The following is a 22804-nucleotide window of genomic DNA, read 5'->3' as shown; positions in this document are numbered from 1 at the left end:
GCTCAAGAATAAATAGTGATCGTTTCCAATTTCAAATCCTCTGTACACTCTGGTGTCCTGCACCATGGAGAAAACATCACTATCAACAATAACATAGTCAATGAGATTTTTCTTATTCCTTGCCTCTTCTCTCCATGTGAATTTGTGCACATTTTAATGTTGGAACATGGTGTTAGTAATAACCAGTCCATGTCCTGAGCAGAAATACAACAGGTATTTGCCATTATTATTAACTTTGCTCTTTTCTCCAAGTTTGACGAAAATATTTTTGTATGTCTGGCAATCATTTCCTACTCTGCTATTTAGATCCCCAACAAGGACCAACTTTTCCTTTTTCATTGTGTCAGTTGCTTTCTCTAAATCATCAAAAAATTCCTCCACTTCTACCTTAGTAGAACCTTCTATGGACGATAGGCACAAATAAGTCTCATTGTCCATTTCCCCATTATGATATTTGCCTACATCACTCTACTTGAGACTGCCTGCCATTGAAGAAGTTTAGCCTCGTATTTAGTGTTGAATACAATAGCTACTCCTTCTTTTCCTTGATTATCATTGCCTGAATATAACATTTTGTATTTATTGCTCTGAAAGATCTCACCAGTTTTTGTCTTTTTTGTTTCAGTCACCCCTATTATGTCGATCTGATACTTATCTAATTCCTCAGCTAGCTCCATTTCTTTGCCTTTGCCTTTTTTTCAGGCTTCTTATGTTGATAGTACCGATCTTTAACTCTGGTGATGTTGAGTTGGGGTGTTTTTTCAGATTTGTTCAAGTAGCTGACTTTTCGTTGTTCATCCTGGTTCCCTGGCGAAACAACGGGGGTGTTGTTTAACTGGGCAACGCCCCAGCCGGCATGAAATTTTGTCATGTTGTACCATCATTTTCTATATTGGTTTAAGCCAATAAGAATACAATTTGGTCAGCTAAATCCCAAATTGCCAGCCCATCCTCATTCATTCAATATCTAGATAGATACCCAACAGGGTGCACTACGAGAAGGTGAGGATTGGACATTAGGTCAGAAGCCCTGGTCGGTTCTCCTCATTCATTTAAAGGCTATGTGGAGGTCTCCTCTCAGTTATACAGCTTTGACCCTTACAGGAAATCAATTTTGATAATTAGTTTTCTTCATTCAGATGCTAAAGTTAGCATTTGAGTGAAGTTTATATATATATTGACCCTGTACACAGGAGGTCGAGAGACCTATAAACACACAAGTGCCATGTGTGGGTGCAGATCAGGACTAAGATGGACATTTTTTTTGTTTTGTTTTTTTGAAGAGCTGCAGGTTGGGAATATTTCATGAGGAAGGCAGTTCCAGAGATTGTCAGAATAAAAGAGAAAGACAAGAAGCAGGTCTGACATATTTGCAGTTACACAGTAAAGAGATGTTGGGTAGCTACTGTCTTGTATTGACAGGTGCAAGAGAGAGAGAGTGTAGGGATGATAGTTGCTAATGGAAGTACCTGTAGTACAGATACAGCCTCTATCTCACATCTACCTCTATCTCTATAAGAGACAAATCATCAATGAGTCAAACTGCTCACATCTGAACAGAATCAAGGATTTTAAGGGAAGTTTTAGGTGAACCACCCCAAACATGTGAGCAGTATTCTAAGCATGGGCGGCTTTGGGATTTGTACATAATTAAGAGTTGGTTGGATGTAAAACAGATTCTTGAATGAAAGAGAATGCCTAGTTTTTTGGATGCTGAGGAGGCGAGTGATGTAATGTTGATCCCAGGAGAGACTGGAGGTAAATGTTAGTCCAAGCAGAGAGAGCTGATCTTGTCTAGTGATTTGTGTATTACCGAGATAAGGGGGGGGGGGGTGAGCCGAGGTCTCTTTTGTGAAAGAAAAGACAAGATGGTGTTTTCGTAGCATTAAACATGACAAGTTGTCCTCACCCCACTGAAGGATAGTATAACATCGATATTTAAGGCACCAGTTGTAGTCTGGGATGTCAGAGTACTGCATGGTTTGACGAGTGGAAAGTACTATCATCTGCAAAGCTGTGAATAGGATTAGTGGTGATTGCGAGTAGGTCATTTAGCAGTAGGTGATAGGACAGAGCCTTAAGTCACTCCAGCATTAATGGTGAAGAAGAGGTAGCCCTTTACCATGACTCGAAGAAATGACCAGAGAGAAAGATAGCTACTTAATTACAGAGGGTGGCAGGGAGATCAAAGGATGGCAATTGGTTAAGCAGGCCCATGATGCATACATGGTCGAAAGCTTTGGCAATGTTGAGGGCAAGAGCACAAGTTTATCCAAATCTTTCCATGGCACATGTCCAGTGGTGGGTGACATAAGCTATGAGGTCAGTTGTGGATCTTGAATATCGGAATCCGTACTGGTGGTTGCTGAAGTATACAGGTAAAAATTTTATTATTACTATAACAAGACCTACAGGGAGTAAGGTACTCATCAAAGGAGGCCACCTATCATTTACACTGTGTATATCATTTATACCTTTTCTGGAATTCATTTAAATTATCTGCACTCATAACCACAAAAAGGCAACTCGCTCCAGCCACAGACACTACTCTATATGATAATAATCTAGCTCTCTCTCTTTCTGGATTGCATTCATTTTCAATTTCCATGGATGCCCTCTCATCTTCTCCCCACCCACCGTAAAATGAAGAATTCCACCTACTGGTATCCTGTAGGACCATTTCAAAAGTTTGTAGGTATCTATGACATCATTTGTCTCTTTCTCTTATGTACAAGCATTTGCAATTCCTCTCTCTCTCTCTCTCTCTCTCTCTCTCCAGGCACCTACAGTCCACAAACAAACTCTCCTCATAATTTACATTCTGCAGTCCCTGATATTATCAGGGACTGCAGAATGTAAATTGACATGTACAACAATCCAGATGAGGTCATATCAAAGCCTTCTAACGAAGCAAAATGACTTCCTTATTCTCACATCAGTTTGCTTCAGCATTGCACTAATCCTGCAAGTTATATTTGAAATTTTTGCTATATGGCCCCTGAACTTCAATTTCCTATCTACTAAAGTACTCTAGCATAATACTGCCTATATAATGCACCATTCGATATCTTTTTTACATTGTTATAGTTCGCCCACCAATTAGAGGTCCCTCGACACTTCTGCGCATGTCAGAAAAAGGAGAATCCATTCCGATAATAGGGTAATCAATCTGTCTTCAGGGATGTGTTTGTTTATTATTACAGGTCAGAAAATTTAGCTTTTCTTTTATGAACATTGTAGTTTTTAAAGTGTAACTATTTTGCTTGTATAACAGTGGAAAAATGTATGTAGAGTATTAACAAAATTAAAAAAGGTATAGCATAAAACAAAAATTTAACTAAGTTTATTATTAAGAAATTTTTCTATAAAATAAAAATAATTATACAGAAAAATAGAAATTTTTTCAAAAGAACTTAGATATTCTAAACTTACAGTTGAGAGAACCGAGACACTTTAATGTCCTAAACCGATTAATTATTTATGACTTGTTGCGACTCTTTTAACAAACCCATGCAAAAAAAGGTTGGAAAAAAATACCATTATCAAATCCTTTTAATCTTCATAGTCATCTAAATCGGTGTCCGAATCGCCATCACTTTCACTTAAACTGATCACCAAAAGTTCGCATAATTCTTCGATAATTCCGTCTCTGTTCCAATACATATTTTCCCCAGTTTTGAACTGTAATACTTTCAATCGCCTGTTCTGAAAGCTTAAAAAGTTTCGACATGTCAATATCTCCAGTTATGTTGCAATGGCGAATGAAACTTTTCACTTCTGCCCAAACATACTCAATAGTATTAATTTCGCAATGATATGGTGGTAGCCTCAAAGCTAGAAATCCATGCTCTTTGAGCATCATGTCGAATTTAAATAGTTTAGTTGTGGGCGAGTTTCTTTTGACCAAAGTAAGCAATTCAATTTTTCGCATATCTGGGGAAAGAGAAATGTTATTTGCAGAGAGCCGATCCATAAGAACTTGCTTCTTATTAGACCAATTTGGAACTTTGTTTGATCGAATAGAGTGATATGAAGCGTTATCAATTAAAACAACAGCATTTTTAGGAAGGTTAGGAATCAGTTTTTCTTCTGACCACTTTTCGAAGATCGTAGAATTCATTTGCCTATGGTAATTGGCTTTGTATAGTAAGTTTGAATTTGGTAAAAAACCCATTTCTCCACCCGCACACAAAATTATTATGCGCCGCGAGGCATTTCCGGTTTGTAGCATTCCACATTCTTCTTTAGACTGCCAACATTTTCCATAATTTAAATTACTAACAATCCAAGTTTCATCTAGATACACAATCGTTTTTTTTCCTCCCCGAAACGTCTTATTGCTCTCAAATACTGCGTTCTAGATAAAACAATGTCACTTCGATCCATGATAAGTTTCCTTTTATTCTGGGACTTTTTAAAACAAAATCCGATTTCATGAAGTATTTTCCTTAAAGTTTCTCTTTTCCAAGGAAAATTTATTTTTTCTTTAAGCACAGGAATCAATTTTGGAACAGTTGGCACTCTTTTCTCACCCACGTAAAATTCGTAAATAGTTCTTCTTATAACGTTTACATCAAAATCATTCAAAGCTACGGTTTCGATGGTTTTCTTTACTCTGGCGCTTTTTTTTTTTTTTTTTAGGAGATTTAAATTTTGGCTTACCTTCACCTTTTGATTCCCTACAAATTCTTTTAACAGTCGACCTCGATACGCCCGCACAATTGCACTTGCATGTTTTATGACTTGAGAAAGGGGAACAAGGAGACGATTCTTTTTCGCAGAATGTCAGCACATTATTCAATATTCTTTTGCAAGAGCTACTGAAATGTTTAACAATAGAACTTGTTGACTGTACTGGATCCATATACAAATCAATAATAAAAAAATAATGCAAAAAAGCGACAACAAAAATCAAGCTAGTATTAGTACAGCGACAGACAAGAAAGCACGTGATTTCGCATGTTGGGGACCAATTCGTACATCCTTCATTTCTTTCTCCCCTTCAGCATGAATCGACTAGTCTTGGCAAAATGCCAAGACGAGATCTACAAACAGTGGGCGAACTATACTAGAGCTGTTGTATGAACTGGATAAGAATTTCCCTACTGGGAAATTCTTATTCAGTTCATGCAGCAGCAGCTCTAGTAACTCCTTATCATCCATCAGAGTTTCTTCATCCAGTGAACTCGAAGCAGTGAGCTCAATGTTGCATACACCAGGTTGATAGCTTATAGCAAAATGGGCATTCAGTTGAATGAATTTTTCTGCATCTGCCACCCACACACACACACCATCTGCATTGATGAGAATTATTCTTTCATACATCCCACCAACGATTTTTTAGAAGTTACATTCATCTTTATGATGTGCACTTGTTTTTCTTTTCTCTCTTTAAACAACCAGTGGAATTTTTGGAATTATGTCTAAAGTAACGAAAGGCTAAGATGCAAGAAAGTCTGTCAACTACATGTGTTCTTCTGGCCAGTTTGCCTGTTTTTACAAGATGAAAAACCTGAGTTTTCAGAAAGGAAAACTCTGCCACATCCACATGCAACTTTAGATAGCAGCTGAAGTCATAGAAAGTTTTCCATTTCTTACAAGTCTGGAATATAGTATAATATGGTATAGTATAATAAAAACATGCTTTTCGGAAATTGTCAACCTAATATTATACCATATGAATTTTATCATTTTGTAATGTTAGTGTTTTCCTTGTCATTACTTGACCTACCTGTTTTGCCAGCTTTATCATGACCAGTGTGTGTTTTTTTTAAGTTAATTTCTGGTAAATATACCAAGAAATTATCTTAAAAATCCCTTCTTTCCTCCTTTATTTACTGTGTTGATTTATCCCAACTATATATTATTCAAATATATGATATTTGAATATACAGTCAAGTATATATATTTAAGATCTGCATATAATATGCATATTTTCAAGCTTGCTTTTACTTCACCTCCTGTTATTAATTTAAGAAAATTCATTAATTAGGAGTTTTATTTTCATAGATAAAAGATGGGGAGTGACGAGGATATCGTCATATGACTCCAGGGTGAAAGGCTAAGGGAAGAAATTCAAGTACCTTGGGTCGGTTGTCGAGAGGAATGGTGACCTGGATGAAGAAATACAGCACCGAATAACAGGCGGTTGGATGAATTGGAGGAAGATGAGCGGGGTCCTGTGCGACAAGAGTGAGTTGTAAGAGGAAAGGAAAGCTCTATAAGATGGTGGTGAGGCCGGCAATGCTCCATGGTGCGGAGACGTGGCCTATAACCAAGGCACAGGAGAGGAAGATGGAGGTAGCGGAGGATGCGGATGTTGAGATGGATGAGTGGTGTGACAAAGAAGGACAGGATAAGGAATGACTACATCAGTGGGACGGTTAAGGTGGGACCAATTGGCAAGAAGATACAAGAAAGTAGGCCGAGGTGGTTTGGACATGTTGAGAGGAAGGGTGAGGAGTATGTTGGTAAATGAGTGGAGTATATGGAGTTGGAGGGAAGGAGGAAAAGAGGCAGGCCCAAGCTCAGGTGGAGAGATAAGATGACAGAGGATCTTAGGGAGAAAGGATGGAGTCCGAAGGATGCTCTGGACCAGAGAACTTGGAAGAGGAAGGTTAAAGATTGGTGCGCCGACCCCGTTTAACATGGAATAAGGCAGAGTGAAAGAAGAAGAAGATAAAAGAGAACTAAAAGAGAGAACATTTCTGGATCCAAATATAGCTTCAGACAAACAAGTGGGGGATCATACAACAAAATTAGGTGGTATATGTCTAAGGCAATTTGTATAGTGAACAAACATGGACTTAATATAAAAGTGTAGATATATTTTCAACCAACCAATCGATACTCATGTTAAAGTGCTTTTTCAAATAGCATAATGTTGAAGCAACTGGTGACAAGTAATTTTAAAACTATGAGCCTCTGTAGTTCAGTAAGTTTCAACAATGTAGTATAGTTGAAAACATGGAGTTGAAAACTAGGTTTGAATCCCATCCATGACCGAAGAAACTTTATCAGGGCTTTTCAACTGAAGGTGAGTTGGCCAGGCTCATATGGAGGTGGTAGGGTTTTCCTCCTAGAAAATTCAGGTGTTTCATCCTGAACAGGCAAATTGGCCATAAGAACATATACAATTTACAGACATACAATACTATGGGAAGGAGGGTTAACCAACATTCATTTTCGAAATTATGGATTTTACAACCGTGTTATAACTAACTATTTTTATTATCCCAAAGTTTCGATCTTCATATATAGATCATCTGAAGCATACACAAATATACAAGACAAGCTGAGTTACATTACAAACCGTAAGCTAGAGAAACAATGATATGATCACATGTTATACTCCAGATGATGATCTTGATAAGAAGATCGAAACGTAGGGATAATAAAAATAGTTAGTTATAACACGGTTGTAAAATCCATAATTTCGAAAATGAATGCTGATCACCATGTAACACTAAAAGAAAGGGTTAACCAACCTATTCTGTCAGATCTAGTTATGAAAGCTTGCATAGTATAGTCTACACAAGTGTAAAACAGGAAAAAAAAGGAAGGATACAAATTTCTACTCTATCCTTTGTATAAAATACCATTTTCCATAAAGAAATGCATTTTTTTTTTTGTTTTCTTCAAAATAATTTGTCTATATATTTACTGTTTTAGTAGTCAGTTCTTTTACACTTCATTTTTCTACCAACCTGGTCCAAGAAACTGACATCCTCTAGCACGAACAGCAGCCCATAAATTTGCAGAGAGTTGCTGAGGATTCTGATGTTGTAATATTAGTTCTGTCACAGATCTCTCTCCCAGAGAACGTGCAGCACGCATAGCTCTTGTTCTTCCTTCTTCTTCAACTAACTGACAATTAATTAATGTTACTAATTTTCGCTGCATTGGCCTGCTGAGAGGGCTATTTTGACTGCTGCTGCTGCAACCTCCATTAGCTGTACCTGTAATAGAAAAAGACTTTAAAATTTTTAAAAAATTAAGCTAATTATGAAATGAAATTCTTTATACATATGCAAATCAGTAAATTCATGCCATTTTCTACCTACATTATTAAGCATTTTTACACCTTTCTTTTCTAAACTATATGTATGTGTGCACACATGCACACACATACACAAGTCAATTTTTACATTATATTAATCACTAAACACAGGTTTAGACTTGCTCCATAATAGGCATTTTCAGTATTTTTATGCAGAGATTAGTATATTAGTACATGAATAGTACATGCAATTAGTATACATTATTACACAAATAGTACATTTTCATTTGCAATTGTAAAAAATATTGCAAGTTACTGGATTCAGAAAATAAATTTCACAGCGGCATGGATGTTGTGAAACTATCTTGAGATTTCAAGTTCAAAGATTGTTCAAGAAACATGTTATGGCAGATAATTTTCATTCCATGGCCTGAAGTGGTGCTATAATTTCTTTTATTGCATCACTTCAATCAGGGTTGTATGGTGTGGAATTCCTGACTGAAGCTCACTCAGACTGCTAACAAACCACCAATTACTAGCATGTCTTGGGTGAAGATGACAAGCATACAAGTGTATATGCATGTATACATACAAAAAAAAATAAAACACATGCAGTAGTTAAAATAGGAATAATTTTCAGACTGCAAAATTATTATTTTGGTAACCTCCGTGGAGTCAACACTGATGGGAGGCCCACTTAACTAGCAATATGTCTATCATAATGAGCTTTGAAGTTATTTACACTCCCTGCATTCACAATGCATTCCACTCACTAACAACTCTCCATGTAAAAAATCTACTCACACCCTTCTTAACACAATTTCCAGGGATCCATCTTGACATCTACTCTTTTTATAATTCCTTCTGTATTAATCTGATAGAATTCTTTAACTTGAAGGTCTTTACGATATATCTCCTCTTTTCCTCCTATCCACCAACCTCCATAAACCACATTCACTGAAAACGCTCTTCATAACCAACACTCCAAGTCCTGATATCACTTTGGTTATTCGTTCTTTGGACCCTTTCTAGTGTTTCCACATCACAATGAAAACTAGCATAGCTAGTTTTCATTGTGACCAAATCTGAGTACTATAGTCCATATGTCATCTCACCAATGCTTTATATAGAGGCACTACCACCTCCTTATCCCTACAGGTCTATGCACTTTTTATCATAGCAGCAATATGATGTGCAGTCTTTGCAACACTTGCATTGTGCCCTTGGAACTTCAGTCCACTGTCTACCATCACTCAAAAATCACAAATCTCATCCATTTCCTGTAGTACATCTCAACCAATAAAGTACATAGCTTTATATCTCTGTATCCCAAAGAGTAACACCGTACATCTATTAATATTAAAACTGCAACCTCACTCAATTTTCCAAGCTAAAAGTCTATTTCAAATCTTCTTGTAGAGAATTAACATCAGCACTACTGATATTTCTACCTTACTTTGCATCATCAGCAAACATTTGAAGATCCCCCAGTCAATCCACATGAAATATCATTAAAATAAGTGAAACAGAAGAGAATGGGCAGGCTTTAAACAGAATCAATGAAAGATTTTAATAGTTTAGCAGATAGCAAATTCAAGTTCAGTAATCATGAACCTAAATGCAGGGAATAGAAGAAAAATATTCAACTAAATCTCCCTAAGCAGAACAGTGCCTCAACCTCCCACACACACACAACTAATTCTTATCTAGGATGTTTCAGATACAATTCCTAATCAATGAGTCTGACAGCTCATCTATAATATTAAAAAGATGAACTGATTTGTAATTTCTTGCTTTAAGGAGGTAGGGTGGCTGAGTGGTCTAAGGTGATGGTTCAAATCCCACCCCTGCCAATTTCTTTTGCTGGCCTGGTTGGCCGAGTGGTTAGCATATCCGCTCTCTCCAGCCAAAAGGCTGTGGGATTGAATCCCATCATGGGCATGGATGTTTGCGATTGTCTTTAGAAGTAGTGGGTGGTAGATGGCATTGAAGTTGGTGAACTGAATGGTGGAGACAGAGATCTGTAGAGTAGGTGCCCTCCTTCAATGAGTCTCTGGACTCCCTGGAAGTGTCACAAAATAATAATAATAATAGAATGAGTCAACCTTATGAATTTGAGTAACTCTTGGAAACCTCCAGTCATAAGATACCATTCCTAAATTCAATGATTCATTGAAGACGGCCAAGAGGAAACTGATTAATCTGGATATATCTGCTTACCATCAAAAGAAATATATAATCTCTTAATTCAACCATATCAATTGCTAAATCAATTAAAGTATTAACACTGTTCTCATCCTGTATAAGCAGATTTTGGCTGCTTTACCCCAGGAGGAGCTGGTTATATTTGTTATGATCCTTTCTACTTTTAACGTATCTACAAAACTTTTGTGGGGGGGGGGAGAAGAATCGTAGCAATCCCAGCAACTACCAATGATTCAAATTTTTTTTTTCAATTAATAATATAGTTAATCATAGTTGCTTTTTACTATCTTACTTGACATTGATTTATCAGATCTATATTCTTTCAGCAGCAACTTTGAAAACATTATCCATCTAACTGACTCTAAAATTATGAAATTTAACTCTTAGAATAAACAAGCATTCAATTACACAAGATTTCAGTGGCACTCATTTTGTTATCAGGATACCTTCCATTAAAATCTACATCAGTGTTGCCTCCATTAAACAAAGTCTATTGTAAGAGTCAGCTTTCTTAAATTTAACCCTTGATGCTTCCTAATTATCACTTTGTCTTAATTCCATACTAATCACTCAATTCAACATAATTTGGTTGTTTATCAGCAATTCCATAATTGCTTGCATAAATATTACTTAGATAATTATCACAAAACTACTCAGAAAATGTACAGCCCACTGTATTATCAGCTAATTTATTATCCAAATCACTCACGTCGTTAAGTAACCAGGCACAACCAAGCATCCAATTCTTGTACTACAGATTTTGGTAAATCTGTAGTGCAAGATCATGCACATGCTGCACTCACTGCCAGTTGTGTCCTTTTGCCAAAATGAGATCAGAAGAATTTTGATTGTCCTAAAGAGCTTTGCTCCAGAGTTGACTCCCATTCTGTGTTGTTGTCCTTATTCCACTGGTATCTACCCTGCAGTATAGAAATTAGCTCATACTTAACCTATCCCTAAAAAGGAAGACAAATCTATTCTTCTCTGCCTTCCAATTTCTCTTACTCAAATTCTTTCCAAAGTAATGGAAAGATCTATCAATACACAACTACTACATTATCTTGAAGACTCAGCTAATCGATGACTACCAGTATGGTTTCCATCACTGTCAGTCAACAGGTGATCTACTCACTTATGTCACCTATATATGGACAAATACCATGGAGAAGTTAGGCAAGTCCCAAGTTGTGACCCTTGATATGTCCAAGGCTTTTGACCAGGTCTGGCATAAAGGCCTGTTAAGTAAACTCCTAGCATTTGGTCTACCCTTCCCCTTAACTTCTGAAGTTGAACTGCCAGCTTTCTGGCTGGATGCTCACTTCAAGTCATGGTGAATAGTTACTTATCTACTAAGTATACAACCAATGCATAGGTTGTATACTTAGTAGATGCTAAGTATACAACAAGGTTGTATACTTAGCATCTGTTCCCACAAGGAACAGATGCTAAGTATACAAGGCTCTGTTCTGTAACCCACCCTATTCTTTTTATATATAAATGACTTACTACAGCAGCCTACCAACCCAAGACAGTTCTGCTGATGACAGCACATTGTATTCCTCCCTTTCATTTGACAAACCCAGTAATGCCCAATTCACCACAATCTCCACATCCTTAACCACTTCCACCGTAAATACAGATCTCTGAAACATTTATCAGTGGAATTTGGATAATCTTGTCAATTTCAATGCAAGCAAAACACAACGCTGCCTTATTTCATACAAAAAAGAACCCTTCCCTTCCAGCCTTACTTTTGACAACACCAAAATCCCTATGCATGATGAGATCTATCTCCTTGGGATGACAATAACCTCAAATCTTTCTGGGCACAAACATATTACAAATATTGCCTCCTCTGTGTCCAAGGGTTTTTTTTTTTTTTTTTTTTTTGCTCAAGGCATTCCTGTACAGAAAAGGACAGTCAAATTGATCAATGATCCCTCACTCACTTTCACACTGGTGCTCAGTTTCCACTGCTGGCATGTTCTACAAATACTTCTACTACTGTTCATCAGAATTAGCATCAATGATATCCCTACTCTGTCAAATCAGTTCAAATGTGCATAGCAACTAATCAACATTTCTTCTCAATGAACCTTCAAACTCAGAGAACAAATTTCTCCTCTTCATTCATCTCTTCCAATGCTACCATCTGGAACAGTCTGCAATCTTATGTTTCCCCAAAGGAATATAATCCACAGCACTTCAAGATAAATATGAACACATTCCTACTTGCATGCCCACAATACTGATGTACTATAGGTTGACCAACCTCTTGTGGATGGGTTCCCCATAAACAAAAACATACCAATATTTGTTATGTTTTCCTTTATGGGGAACCCATTCATTTTGTTTATGAGAACCATACTCTCTCAAACCCTTCTCACAAAGAAAAATTTAATGTATGTAGATAGCAGAGCATAATTTTTTCTGATAAGTAACAAATATTCTCTTTTGTCAATTCAGTCTATGTTGTCAACATTTACCATTATCGACTTCAATACATAAGCCCTAAAAGAAGGATCACACATTCTCTTAAAACAGTGAAGTCAGACTAGCCCATTTTTTGCAGTATCAAAAACTAAACTTTGTAAGTCTAAATACTGTTGAAAATTTTGTTTTGATCAACACAGTATGGCATTACATCAAATGTCGGCAAAGTAGAGTTAGTCTGCAGCAAACTGATTATCTGCCTTCATACTAAAGGGTCCATTAAACAGACCTAGATACAGTAGCGAACAAATTAATCCTAACAAGTTGAATTTGAGCTATTTTCTTGGTTTGGTTTTTGTTTCAGTTCGTAATAATTTTTGTTTTGGTTTACGTTCACTATTTTGGTTGAGTCTTACATGATTTAACTATGTCTACGATGTTGGAAGTTTTTTCCCACTTGGTTAGACTATAATAAATTTAGTTTAATCCTTTATCCAAGTGTAAAGCAAAGCCCATAATACAAAACACCTCTCCTTGCAGACATGTATAATGCTATGCATTAAGAGAAGGGCCACTACCAGACCCAGAGTTGGGGATACTAAGGTGGAAGCAATGGAGAAGTCATATTTACCTATACGAGATGCCAAAAGGTGTCTCACCTTATTAAATTACTCTGGATTTAGAGAAAGATGATGGAAGTTTTTTCCCACTTGGTTACACTATAATAAATTTAGTTTAATCCTTTATCCAAGTGTGGACAGACTTATGTGTTCGTTGAGCATGTTGTTTATTTTTTTACGGTATATATTAGAACACAGAAACTAAGTAAATAATTAATTTATTAACTTATTGCTGATATTTCACTGGTGTTATAACCAGCATCTTCAGAGCACAAAAATACAGTTCGTTACAATACGTGAGACTATGACAACATGGTGTAATCAGCAGACTGGTTAAACAAAATTGTAGCAGCAACACAAAGGCTAGAGTCTTGATTTTTTGGCGCCCTCTATCTGAGAAAAAAAAAAAAAAAAAAAAAAAACTATCACATCTAGAGTCCTACAAAAAAAAAAAAAAAAAAAGCATACTAGTTTTTTCTTAGGATGACTGTCTCCAAGATCTTAGGCAAGTTAATATAGCCATATTTGTTGAGATTTGGAGTGTGTTTCAGGGCTTCTGTTGCCTCTAAGAACAATCTCTCCGACTTATAAGAGTTTCTGTGTAGTACTTTTGTGTTTTTCCAGTTGATCCTGTGTGCATGGGTATCCAGAGCATGGTCTGCTAGGCCCGACTTGCCATAATGATAATTCCGGACGTATCTTTTGTGTTCGTTGATGCGGATGTTCACAGTTCTTCCTGTTTGACCGTAGTAGGCTTGATTACATGAGCAGGGTACTTGGTAGATTCCTGGATGTGATAAAGGGGGAATGCTGTCCTTGGGTGAGCGGATAAGGGTAGCTAATTTGCTACATGGTCTGAATGTAGTGCGTAGTTTATGTTTATTGAGAATTCTTGAAATCTTTTCGGATGTGCCTTTGATGAATGGAATGGTGATTGTTTTGTTGTAGTTCTCTGTGGTGGATGGTGGGAGGGGTTTCTTAGGAGTGTTTAGTATTTTGTTTATCTTGTGTTGATTATAGCCATTGGCCAAGAAGGTGTGGCGTAAGTGAGCCAGTTCAGCAGCAAGAACATTGTCATTGGAACAGATTGCTCTCGCTCTATGGGTGAGTGTTTTTAAAATGCCATATTGTTGAGAAGGATGATGGTGTGATTGTTTGTGTAAGTATCTCCCTGTATGTGTGGGTTTTCTAAAAACTGAAAATGATAAGGAACCATCTGGAAGACGTGTGATAAGTGTATCCAGGAAGGGCAGACAGTTATTAGCTTCCAGTTCCATAGTAAAGTGGATTTTTGGATGTTGGCTATTTAAATGCGCTAAAAATGTTTCCAATGTCGCAATCCCACCAACACACAAAAGAATAAGGCACGAAAATTATTGAAAAAAGTCACCGCCTGGCCCAAAGACACAGTAAACAAACTCGAGCCCTTCCATGTTCAAACACCTAGGATCTATGGAGCACCAAAAATTCACAAACAAGGCATGCCCAATTGTGGACAGCATAAATAGTCCCACATACAAATTGGCTAGACATTTAGCGAAGCTACTAGCCACTCTCACAAACAATTCTCCCTCGTTTGTCAAAAATTCGGCCCACCTAAAAAGCATCTCACAACACCTGACCCTAAAAAGCTCAGACTTAATAGTAAGCTTTGATATCACCTCACTATACACAAATGTACCACTTACAGAAACCCTCAATCTACTGATTTCCCACTTCCCCCCTGATATATTTGAACTATTCAAATTCACAATACATGCAGGATATTTCACATGGAAAGGGAAAATATACAAACAAATAGATGGGACAGCCATGGGCTCCCCCCCCCTTACCCAACTTTTATATAGAACACCTGGAAAAACTAGCAATCAATACAGCCACTCTCAAACCAACACTTTGGCTACGCTATGTTGACAATGTACTGGCTATTTGGCCATGGCCCAGAGACATTGCAAACATTTTTAGCACATTTAAATAGCCAACATCCAAAAATCCACTTTACTATGGAACTGGAAGCTAATAACTGTCTGCCCTTCCTGGATACACTTATCACACGTCTTCCAGATGGTTCCTTATCATTTTCAGTTTTTAGAAAACCCACACATACAGGGAGATACTTACATAATCACACCATCATCCTTCTCAACAATATGGCATTTTAAAAACACTCACCCATAGAGCGAGAGCAATCTGTTCCAATGACAATGCTCTTGCTGCTGAATTGGCTCACTTACGCCACACCTTCTTGGTCAATGGCTATAATCAACACAAGATAAACAAAATACTAAACACTCCTAAGAAACCCCTCCCACCATCCACCACAGAGAACTACAACAAAACAATCACCATCCCATACATCAAAGGCACATCCGAAAAGATTTCAAGAATTCTCAATAAACATAAACTACGCACTACATTCAGACCATGTAGCAAATTAGCTACCCTTATCCGCTCACCCAAGGACAGCATTTCCCCTTTATCACATCCAGGAATCTACCAAGTACCCTGCTCATGTAATCAAGCCTACTACGGTCAAACAGGAAGAACTGTGAACATCCGCATCAACGAACACAAAAGATACGTCCGGAATTATCATTATGGCAAGTCGGGCCTAGCAGACCATGCTCTGGATATCCCTGCACACAGAATCAACTGGAAAAACACAAAAGTACTACACAGAAACTCTTATAAGTCAGAGAGATTGTTCTTAGAGGCGACAGAAGCCCTGAAACACACTCCAAATCTCAACAAATATGGCTGTATTAACTTGCCTAAGATGCTTTTTTTTTTTTTTTTTTTTTAGGACTCTAGATGTGATGTTTTTTTTTTTTTGTTTTTTTTTTTCAGATAGAGGGTGCCAAAAAATCAAGACTCTAGTTTTTGTGTTGCTGCTACAATTTTGTTTAACCAGTCTGCTAATTACACCATGTTGTCATAGTCTCGTGTACTGTAACAAACTGTATTTTTGTGCTCTGAAGATGCTGGTTATAACACCAGCGAAATATCAGCAATAAGTTAATAAATTAATTATTTACTTAGTTTCTGTGTTCTAATATATACCGTAAAAAAATAAACAACCTTTATCCAAGTGTAAGCAAACAAAGTCTACGCCTGAAGTATCTTCAGTACTGAGGCAACTCATATAGATAAATATGACTTCTCCATTGCTTCCACTTTAGTATCATCACCTCTGGATCTAGCTCCCACTGATGAGACCTCAATAAAGGTTGAAACCAGTCTGGGTAGTGGCCCTTCCCTTAATGCATAGCATTATACATGTCCGCAAGGAGATGTGCTTTGCATTATGGGAGATACTTAGACAAGTAGTGATGAGAGCTTGGTCCACCTTTACCACAAGTTGCCTCAGTCCTGAAGATACTTCAGGTGGAAACTTTGTTTGCTTACACTTGGATAAAGGATTAAACTAAATTTATTATATGTCTACGATGTTTATTGATAGTGTTGTGGGTTTTTAATAGTGCAAAGAAGTTGACATTTGTAGTGGTTTATTCATATTGTATAACTATAAAATGGATACAACTCCAAGAATGCATTCAAAAATATGTATTCTTTTTCGGCACACATCCATGACTCAAAGACAAATTGCCAATGAATAAAGTATTGGTTTGGGTACTGTTAATGTGATTTTAAAGAGGTTTAGGGAGACAGGCATGTTTACTCCAGAGAAAATGTGAACAAAAAAGGAAACTACTCTTACTCAAGATCATTTACTAGTTAAAAAAACCAAAATGAATCCAAGATTGTCTGCTGTAGACTTAAATAGAGAGTTGGCAACTAGTGGGATTAATGTTTCTGACATGACAGTATGTCAAAGACTGTTAGATGCACGGAGGACTGCCCACAGACCAAAAAAGAACCAACCGCTGACAAACGCTATGCAGAGAAAGAAGCTCCAGTGAGTAAAAGTGTACAAAAATTGGACTGTTGTGAAGTAGAAGGTGGTTATATTCTCAGATGATGGCCATTTCTTTGTCCAAGGAGAGCAAGTATCCTACATTCGCAAATTAGGAAAACTGAGAAGACTTCTCCCACCCACCTTCAACAAGCTCCTAAACACCCAGCTAAAAAGATGTGCTTGGGTTGTTTAACAAATGATGGTCCAGGATCACTTGTGCCTATTGACAGTATGATTAAAAGTGACCAATACATAAAATATTGGAGAAAAGAGTGGGCCCACAGATACAGAGAGACAAAGAACTCATTTTGCAATAGGATCTCGTTCCATGCCACACTTCCAAAAAAGTGAAAACGTTACTCAAAAATCACATCCAATTACTTCAGTGGCCGGGTAACTCTCCTGACATTAATCCAACAGAAAATTTATGGGCCACAGTGAAAAAGAGATTTGAAAAATTAAATTCTGATACAAAGGATAACTTAATACAATCCATTATAAAAGTATGGTTTCGAGATGCAGAAATAAGAGAAATGTGTTCTACGTTGGTAAAGTTCATGCTTAAGCAAATTGATGAACTTATTAGGAACAGAAGAGCACACAAATTATTTGGTCAAGTTGGAGTTTAATTTTTGTACTTATTTTAGTTGCAAAATTAAAATTTCTTAAGTTAAGGGGATAATAAATCCTTCATTATTTTCCTTGTAGTAATAACATATGGGTACACTTTTCTGGCAATTCGTATAGTAAAGGTATGCAAGTTCGGTTCACTTAAACCTTGGTATTATCCAGGTCTACCTACTCACTGATGAGACCTCAATAAAGATCAAAACCGGTCTGGGTAGTGACCTCTCCTCATAATGTAAAACAATAATACATCTCCTAGGAGCTGTGTTTTACATTATGAGAAAATATTAAGGATAGTGATGGATCTTGCTCCACCTTTGCTCCAAGTTGCCCTAGTGTTGTACTACCAGGTGCTGACTTACGCTTGGACTCGCCGATAGTTCTTCGGCATGAAACTCTTAGATTTCAATCTCCGAGTTTCGTATCCAGCTTTAAAATAATGACGGATTTATTATCCCCTTAACTTAATTTACAGCAGTGGAAAAAAATAGCCTCTTGGCTCTTTATCGTTAAAATGTGAACGTTTGGATTAATTTGTTCGCCACTGTATATCCTCTAAGCATAAAACAATCAGGCAAGAGATTGAGGAATGGCATCTGCATCAAAGTAAGGACAAAAATTATGTAGTAGTATAAAATTCATCTACCACCCTCTGCTTACTGTAAGATTAAAGTGGTAAAGAACACTGTTGAGAATAGGAACAAATGTAGATGTAATTAACAATAACAAACTACTATGACTTATGAGAGAGATTTTTTTTTTTAATTTCATACAATGTTTTGCCCAAATATCAAGGGCATTGCAAGTATAAAATTTGAATTGAATAAGCATAAATAACAAAATGGAGATGTTAACATGCTACATGTAAATGACACATAAACATGGGTCTCAAGTACTTTTCAGGTCCTAATGACAAATTTTTAAAACAAATTATGTGAGTGTGCCCACACACACATACACGGGTAAAACCCAAGCTCCACCTCTCAGTTAGCACCCCTTCCCTCTAGGGAAATACTGGACGTACTCCAGTAGGCTAACGTGGCTGGTGAAGCATGTTAGGGACAATCACCTGATATGTGGATTTATTGTTGATTATGAAAGGAATAAGAGATATAGAAAAATCATGTAGTGTGACCTCTATTCCTTTTTTTCTCAAAGAGAAGTTATGAAGCCTGTCAGTGAAAACTTTTGAGGAAGCCTGCAAGCTGAAGAAGGAAGAGGCAGATACTCGGACACTCGAAACATTAACTCTGGAGAAACTCGCTCATTGCTTTTAATTTTTCAGGAAATGACAATGTATACTAGAATGTTAACAAAACACAATGAAGAAAAAACTTATCTACAAGAAAAACTCGCTCATTACACCTGGTCATCGACTTACGACCTATGCAACTTACGACCACAAAAAAAATAATAAATTAATAATAAATCAGGCAGCTGCACATACGATAACTATGAGATACGATAGTTATCATACGATAACTATCTCTCACATACACTTAGTCGCTTTCAAGCGTCTGTTGCGTGTGGTGTATTAATTAAAATTCTACTGAAATACTACCCATAAAATGTATAGTAAAAAGAAAATGCCTTCATCTACAGATACGCTAGCTAAGAAGTCAAGGAAAACTATTGATTTAGAGTGTGAAATGAAAATTATCCAGAAGTATGAAGGCAGAAAGAAAGTGAATACGATAGCACGTGACTTGAAGTTATCACATTCCACGGTATCGATGATACTTAACGACAAAGAAAGAATTCAGGAAGCTGTAAAAGGTTCCGCACCTATAAAGTCTACAATTTTAACCAAACAACGACAAGGACCGATCCATGAAATGGAGAAATTGTTGTTTATGTGGATGGAAGATTTAATACAGAAAAATTCACCCATGAGCCTTTGCACAGTGCAAAGGCTCATGGGGTGAATTTTGGAAGCTCATGGGAGCCTTCAAGTGAAGGCTAGAAGTCTGTTTCAGAGTTTAAAATCACACGCTGGAGACGATTACGCAAAAGATTTTCAGGCTAGTACTGGATGGTTTAAGCGTTTTAAAAAAAGATTTGCTTTGCATAATGTACGTGTCACAGGAGAAGCAGGAAGTGCAGATGAAGATGAAGTCCAAAAATTCGTTGATAGTTTCGACTCTTTAATCAAAGAAGAAGGTTATCTACCGGAACAAATATTTAGCATAGATAAAACTGGCTTGCAATGGAAATGCATGCCTAATCGTACGTACACACACCAAGAAGCAAAAAGGAGATGCCGGGATTCAAAGCTTTTAAGGATCTGTTGACTTTGTTGCTTAGAGAGAATGCTGCGGGTTTTAAGCTGAAGATTTTTCTCATTTATCGTTCAGAAAACCCGAACGATTCACAAAGGTTGAACGTATCATTCAAGATGCTGTGTGCTGTTATCATGAGATATATGAAGAAAAAAAGAAACAAACTGTTCAAACAAAGCTCAACATGTTCCTCATCAAGAGAACATCTCCTACCTCAACCCAAGAACATGACCCTGACGATCCACAACCCAGCACAAGCAAAGATTAAAAATTGATTTCGAAAATTTCATTTGTATTAATTTTTACATTAATTTTAGATTGTATTTTTATGTTTACAGTATGTAAAGTATTATTTTTCACATTATGTACAATATACATAATTATAAATTTAAAAGATTATAAAATAAATTATAAAGATGATAAAAAGATTAGAAAGGTTAAAGAATACTGTTAATAAATATATACCCAACATACGACCAAATCGACTTATGACCTGTCAGCCAGAACAGAAGTCGGTCGTAAGTCGACGACCAAGAGTATATCTATTTACTCTGGTGCACAGTTCATGGAAAGTTCCATGAACTGTGCACCAGAGTAGAATCAGAAAACCTTGATGTAATCTGTATCTAAGAAAACAGGCAGAACAGATTTTGAATAGAATGAAGTCACATCAAATTGCAAAAAATGGAATTTCATCTATGCATCAACAGACAAATCTGGAAATGGAGGAATCAGAATCCTAGTCAAAAGGATCTATAGTCACATCTACCATATTTGCTGGCATATAAGATGCACCCCCTTTTTTGTACACATATTTTAGGGAAAAAACTATCCAAATTCGCATCATTTTCTCAGTTGGGGGTGGCTCGAAATGCCTCTCTGCAACCCTGTTTCCATGTTCTTTAGCATACGCAATCACACCTAGCTTGTATGCAATATTGTAGCAATGCCAATGTTTTTCCAGCAGAATTTGCCAAGAAATTTAGAGAAAATTTAACGGCAGAAATCCATCACCATTCACAACAACCACGACAACAATTAGAAAGTTTAAATGAACAGGAACACAGCTGTGATCATCGATGCCAGCGCATGTGCATCCACTGAACTCTACGTAACTGAAATGCTCTCACACACACTGCAAGGAAGCAAGAAAGAAATCGCATAACTCAGAACAGAGAAAATTTCCAGAAATGAAAGTAATAAAAAACTGAGTATCGGTGTATAAGGCGGACCCTGCTTTTCAGACCTATTTTCAAAGAAAAAAGCGCGTCTTATATGCCGGCAAATACGGTATATTCAAAGTCTGAGAGAATAATGGCAATAATTTTAAACGCTAAACCAAAGGCAACAATAACCTATAAGGAAAAACATTGAGTCAGATGAAAATTCCAAGAATGCTTTCTACAATCAACTCTCACTTTTACTACGCTGTCAACACACAATCTCCAAATCATAGATATTTTAATACACAAATAGGATCCGATGTTTCAGTAATCACAAAAAAATAAATAAAAAATTTGGGCCTTTCATGTACCACAATACAACAAATGAAAATGGATATCTTCTAATTCCATTTACAACACTCATAACCTTGTCAATCTATAGAGCAAATTTCCACACAAACCTAGAAAAAAAATGGACCTGGGATCATTCAAATGGAACAAGATCACAAACAGATCATATTTTCATCGATGGAAAGTGGGTGAGATCAGCTCAAAATTGCAGAGCTTACAACAGTGTAGAACTAAACTAAAATCACAGAATAGTAAGTGCACACATAAAACTTTGTCTCAGAAAGCACTTGGATTGGATGATATAAAAACAGAGGCTATTAAACATGGAGAAAAAGAGCTTTGGAAACAACTTATATATCTGTAATACAGCTCTAGCTACATCCAACATTCCATCACAAGACAGACAGCCTAATAATACCAATACCCAAATAAAGCAATCCAAGAAAATTATAGAGTAATCGCACTACTTCCCACTACATTGAAAATCTATAACAGGATGCTTTTAACTGAATTGAATGATATGCAACACCTCTTCTACTCAAAAATCAAGCAAGTTTCTTGAAAAACTAAAGCACTGTTGAACACATCCATTGCCTTAGAAGGATACTAAGAAGGATCAAGACCATCCCTTAATCTTAAACTTCATAGATTTCTCAAAAGCTTTTTATTCAAATCAATAGACAAAGGATGTTCAAAATTCTCAGCTATTATGGCATACCCTTGAAAATAAAGCAATAGCAGAACCTTATCAGAATTATTATGAAAGAGAAATGGTAAATGGAGAGATGATTGAGCTTTCCTATTCCACTGCAGTTTTTTAGGGAGATTCTTTCGCAAGATATCTTTTTATTATTACTCTAACTCTCAAAGATTCAGCAAGACAAACCACATAAGTAGCCTCTGTTTTGCAGATGATGTACTGTGTTACGTCTCTGTATTTTCGTTTCCTTATCAGAGTACGCATTTAAGTATGATCCAGTCTTCTCTATATCCTTCTACCTATTTTATATCTTTCTTCTTAATATATAACCCAGTTTGACTCCTAGGGATATTTCCTCTTCAGAAACTGGCAAATTTATATTTTAACTGCACCAGCCAGCTTCCTATAACAAGAATATAATTCACGCTCAGGGAAATATTCCTGGGTTTTAGGCAAATACGTTAATCTAGAATTCACACACGAGTATATAGATCTCGGTACCTTGCAGTCG

The 22804-nt window shown here is 36.7% G+C and overlaps 1 protein-coding gene across 1 annotated transcript in view; it reads right to left on the bottom strand.

Annotated features, from left to right (window-relative positions):
• Positions 1–22804, bottom strand: part of roq (RING finger and CCCH-type zinc finger domain-containing protein roquin) — a 504568-nt gene that overhangs the window by 466654 nt on the left and 15110 nt on the right. The window contains exon 2 of the mRNA XM_090405434.1: positions 7707–7952. Within this exon, the coding sequence (XP_090261560.1) occupies positions 7707–7952 (246 nt within the window). The remainder of the gene's footprint in view (positions 1–7706; positions 7953–22804) is intronic.

This window comes from Typopeltis vanoorti, chromosome 1 (assembly GCF_054136105.1).
Source record: "Typopeltis vanoorti isolate ZY-2024b chromosome 1, IOZ_Tvanoo_1.0, whole genome shotgun sequence".
Taxonomy (NCBI): domain Eukaryota; kingdom Metazoa; phylum Arthropoda; class Arachnida; order Uropygi; family Thelyphonidae; genus Typopeltis; species Typopeltis vanoorti.
The sequence above is the reverse complement of the archived record's forward strand: the minus strand, read 5'-3'. Positions and strand labels throughout refer to the sequence as shown.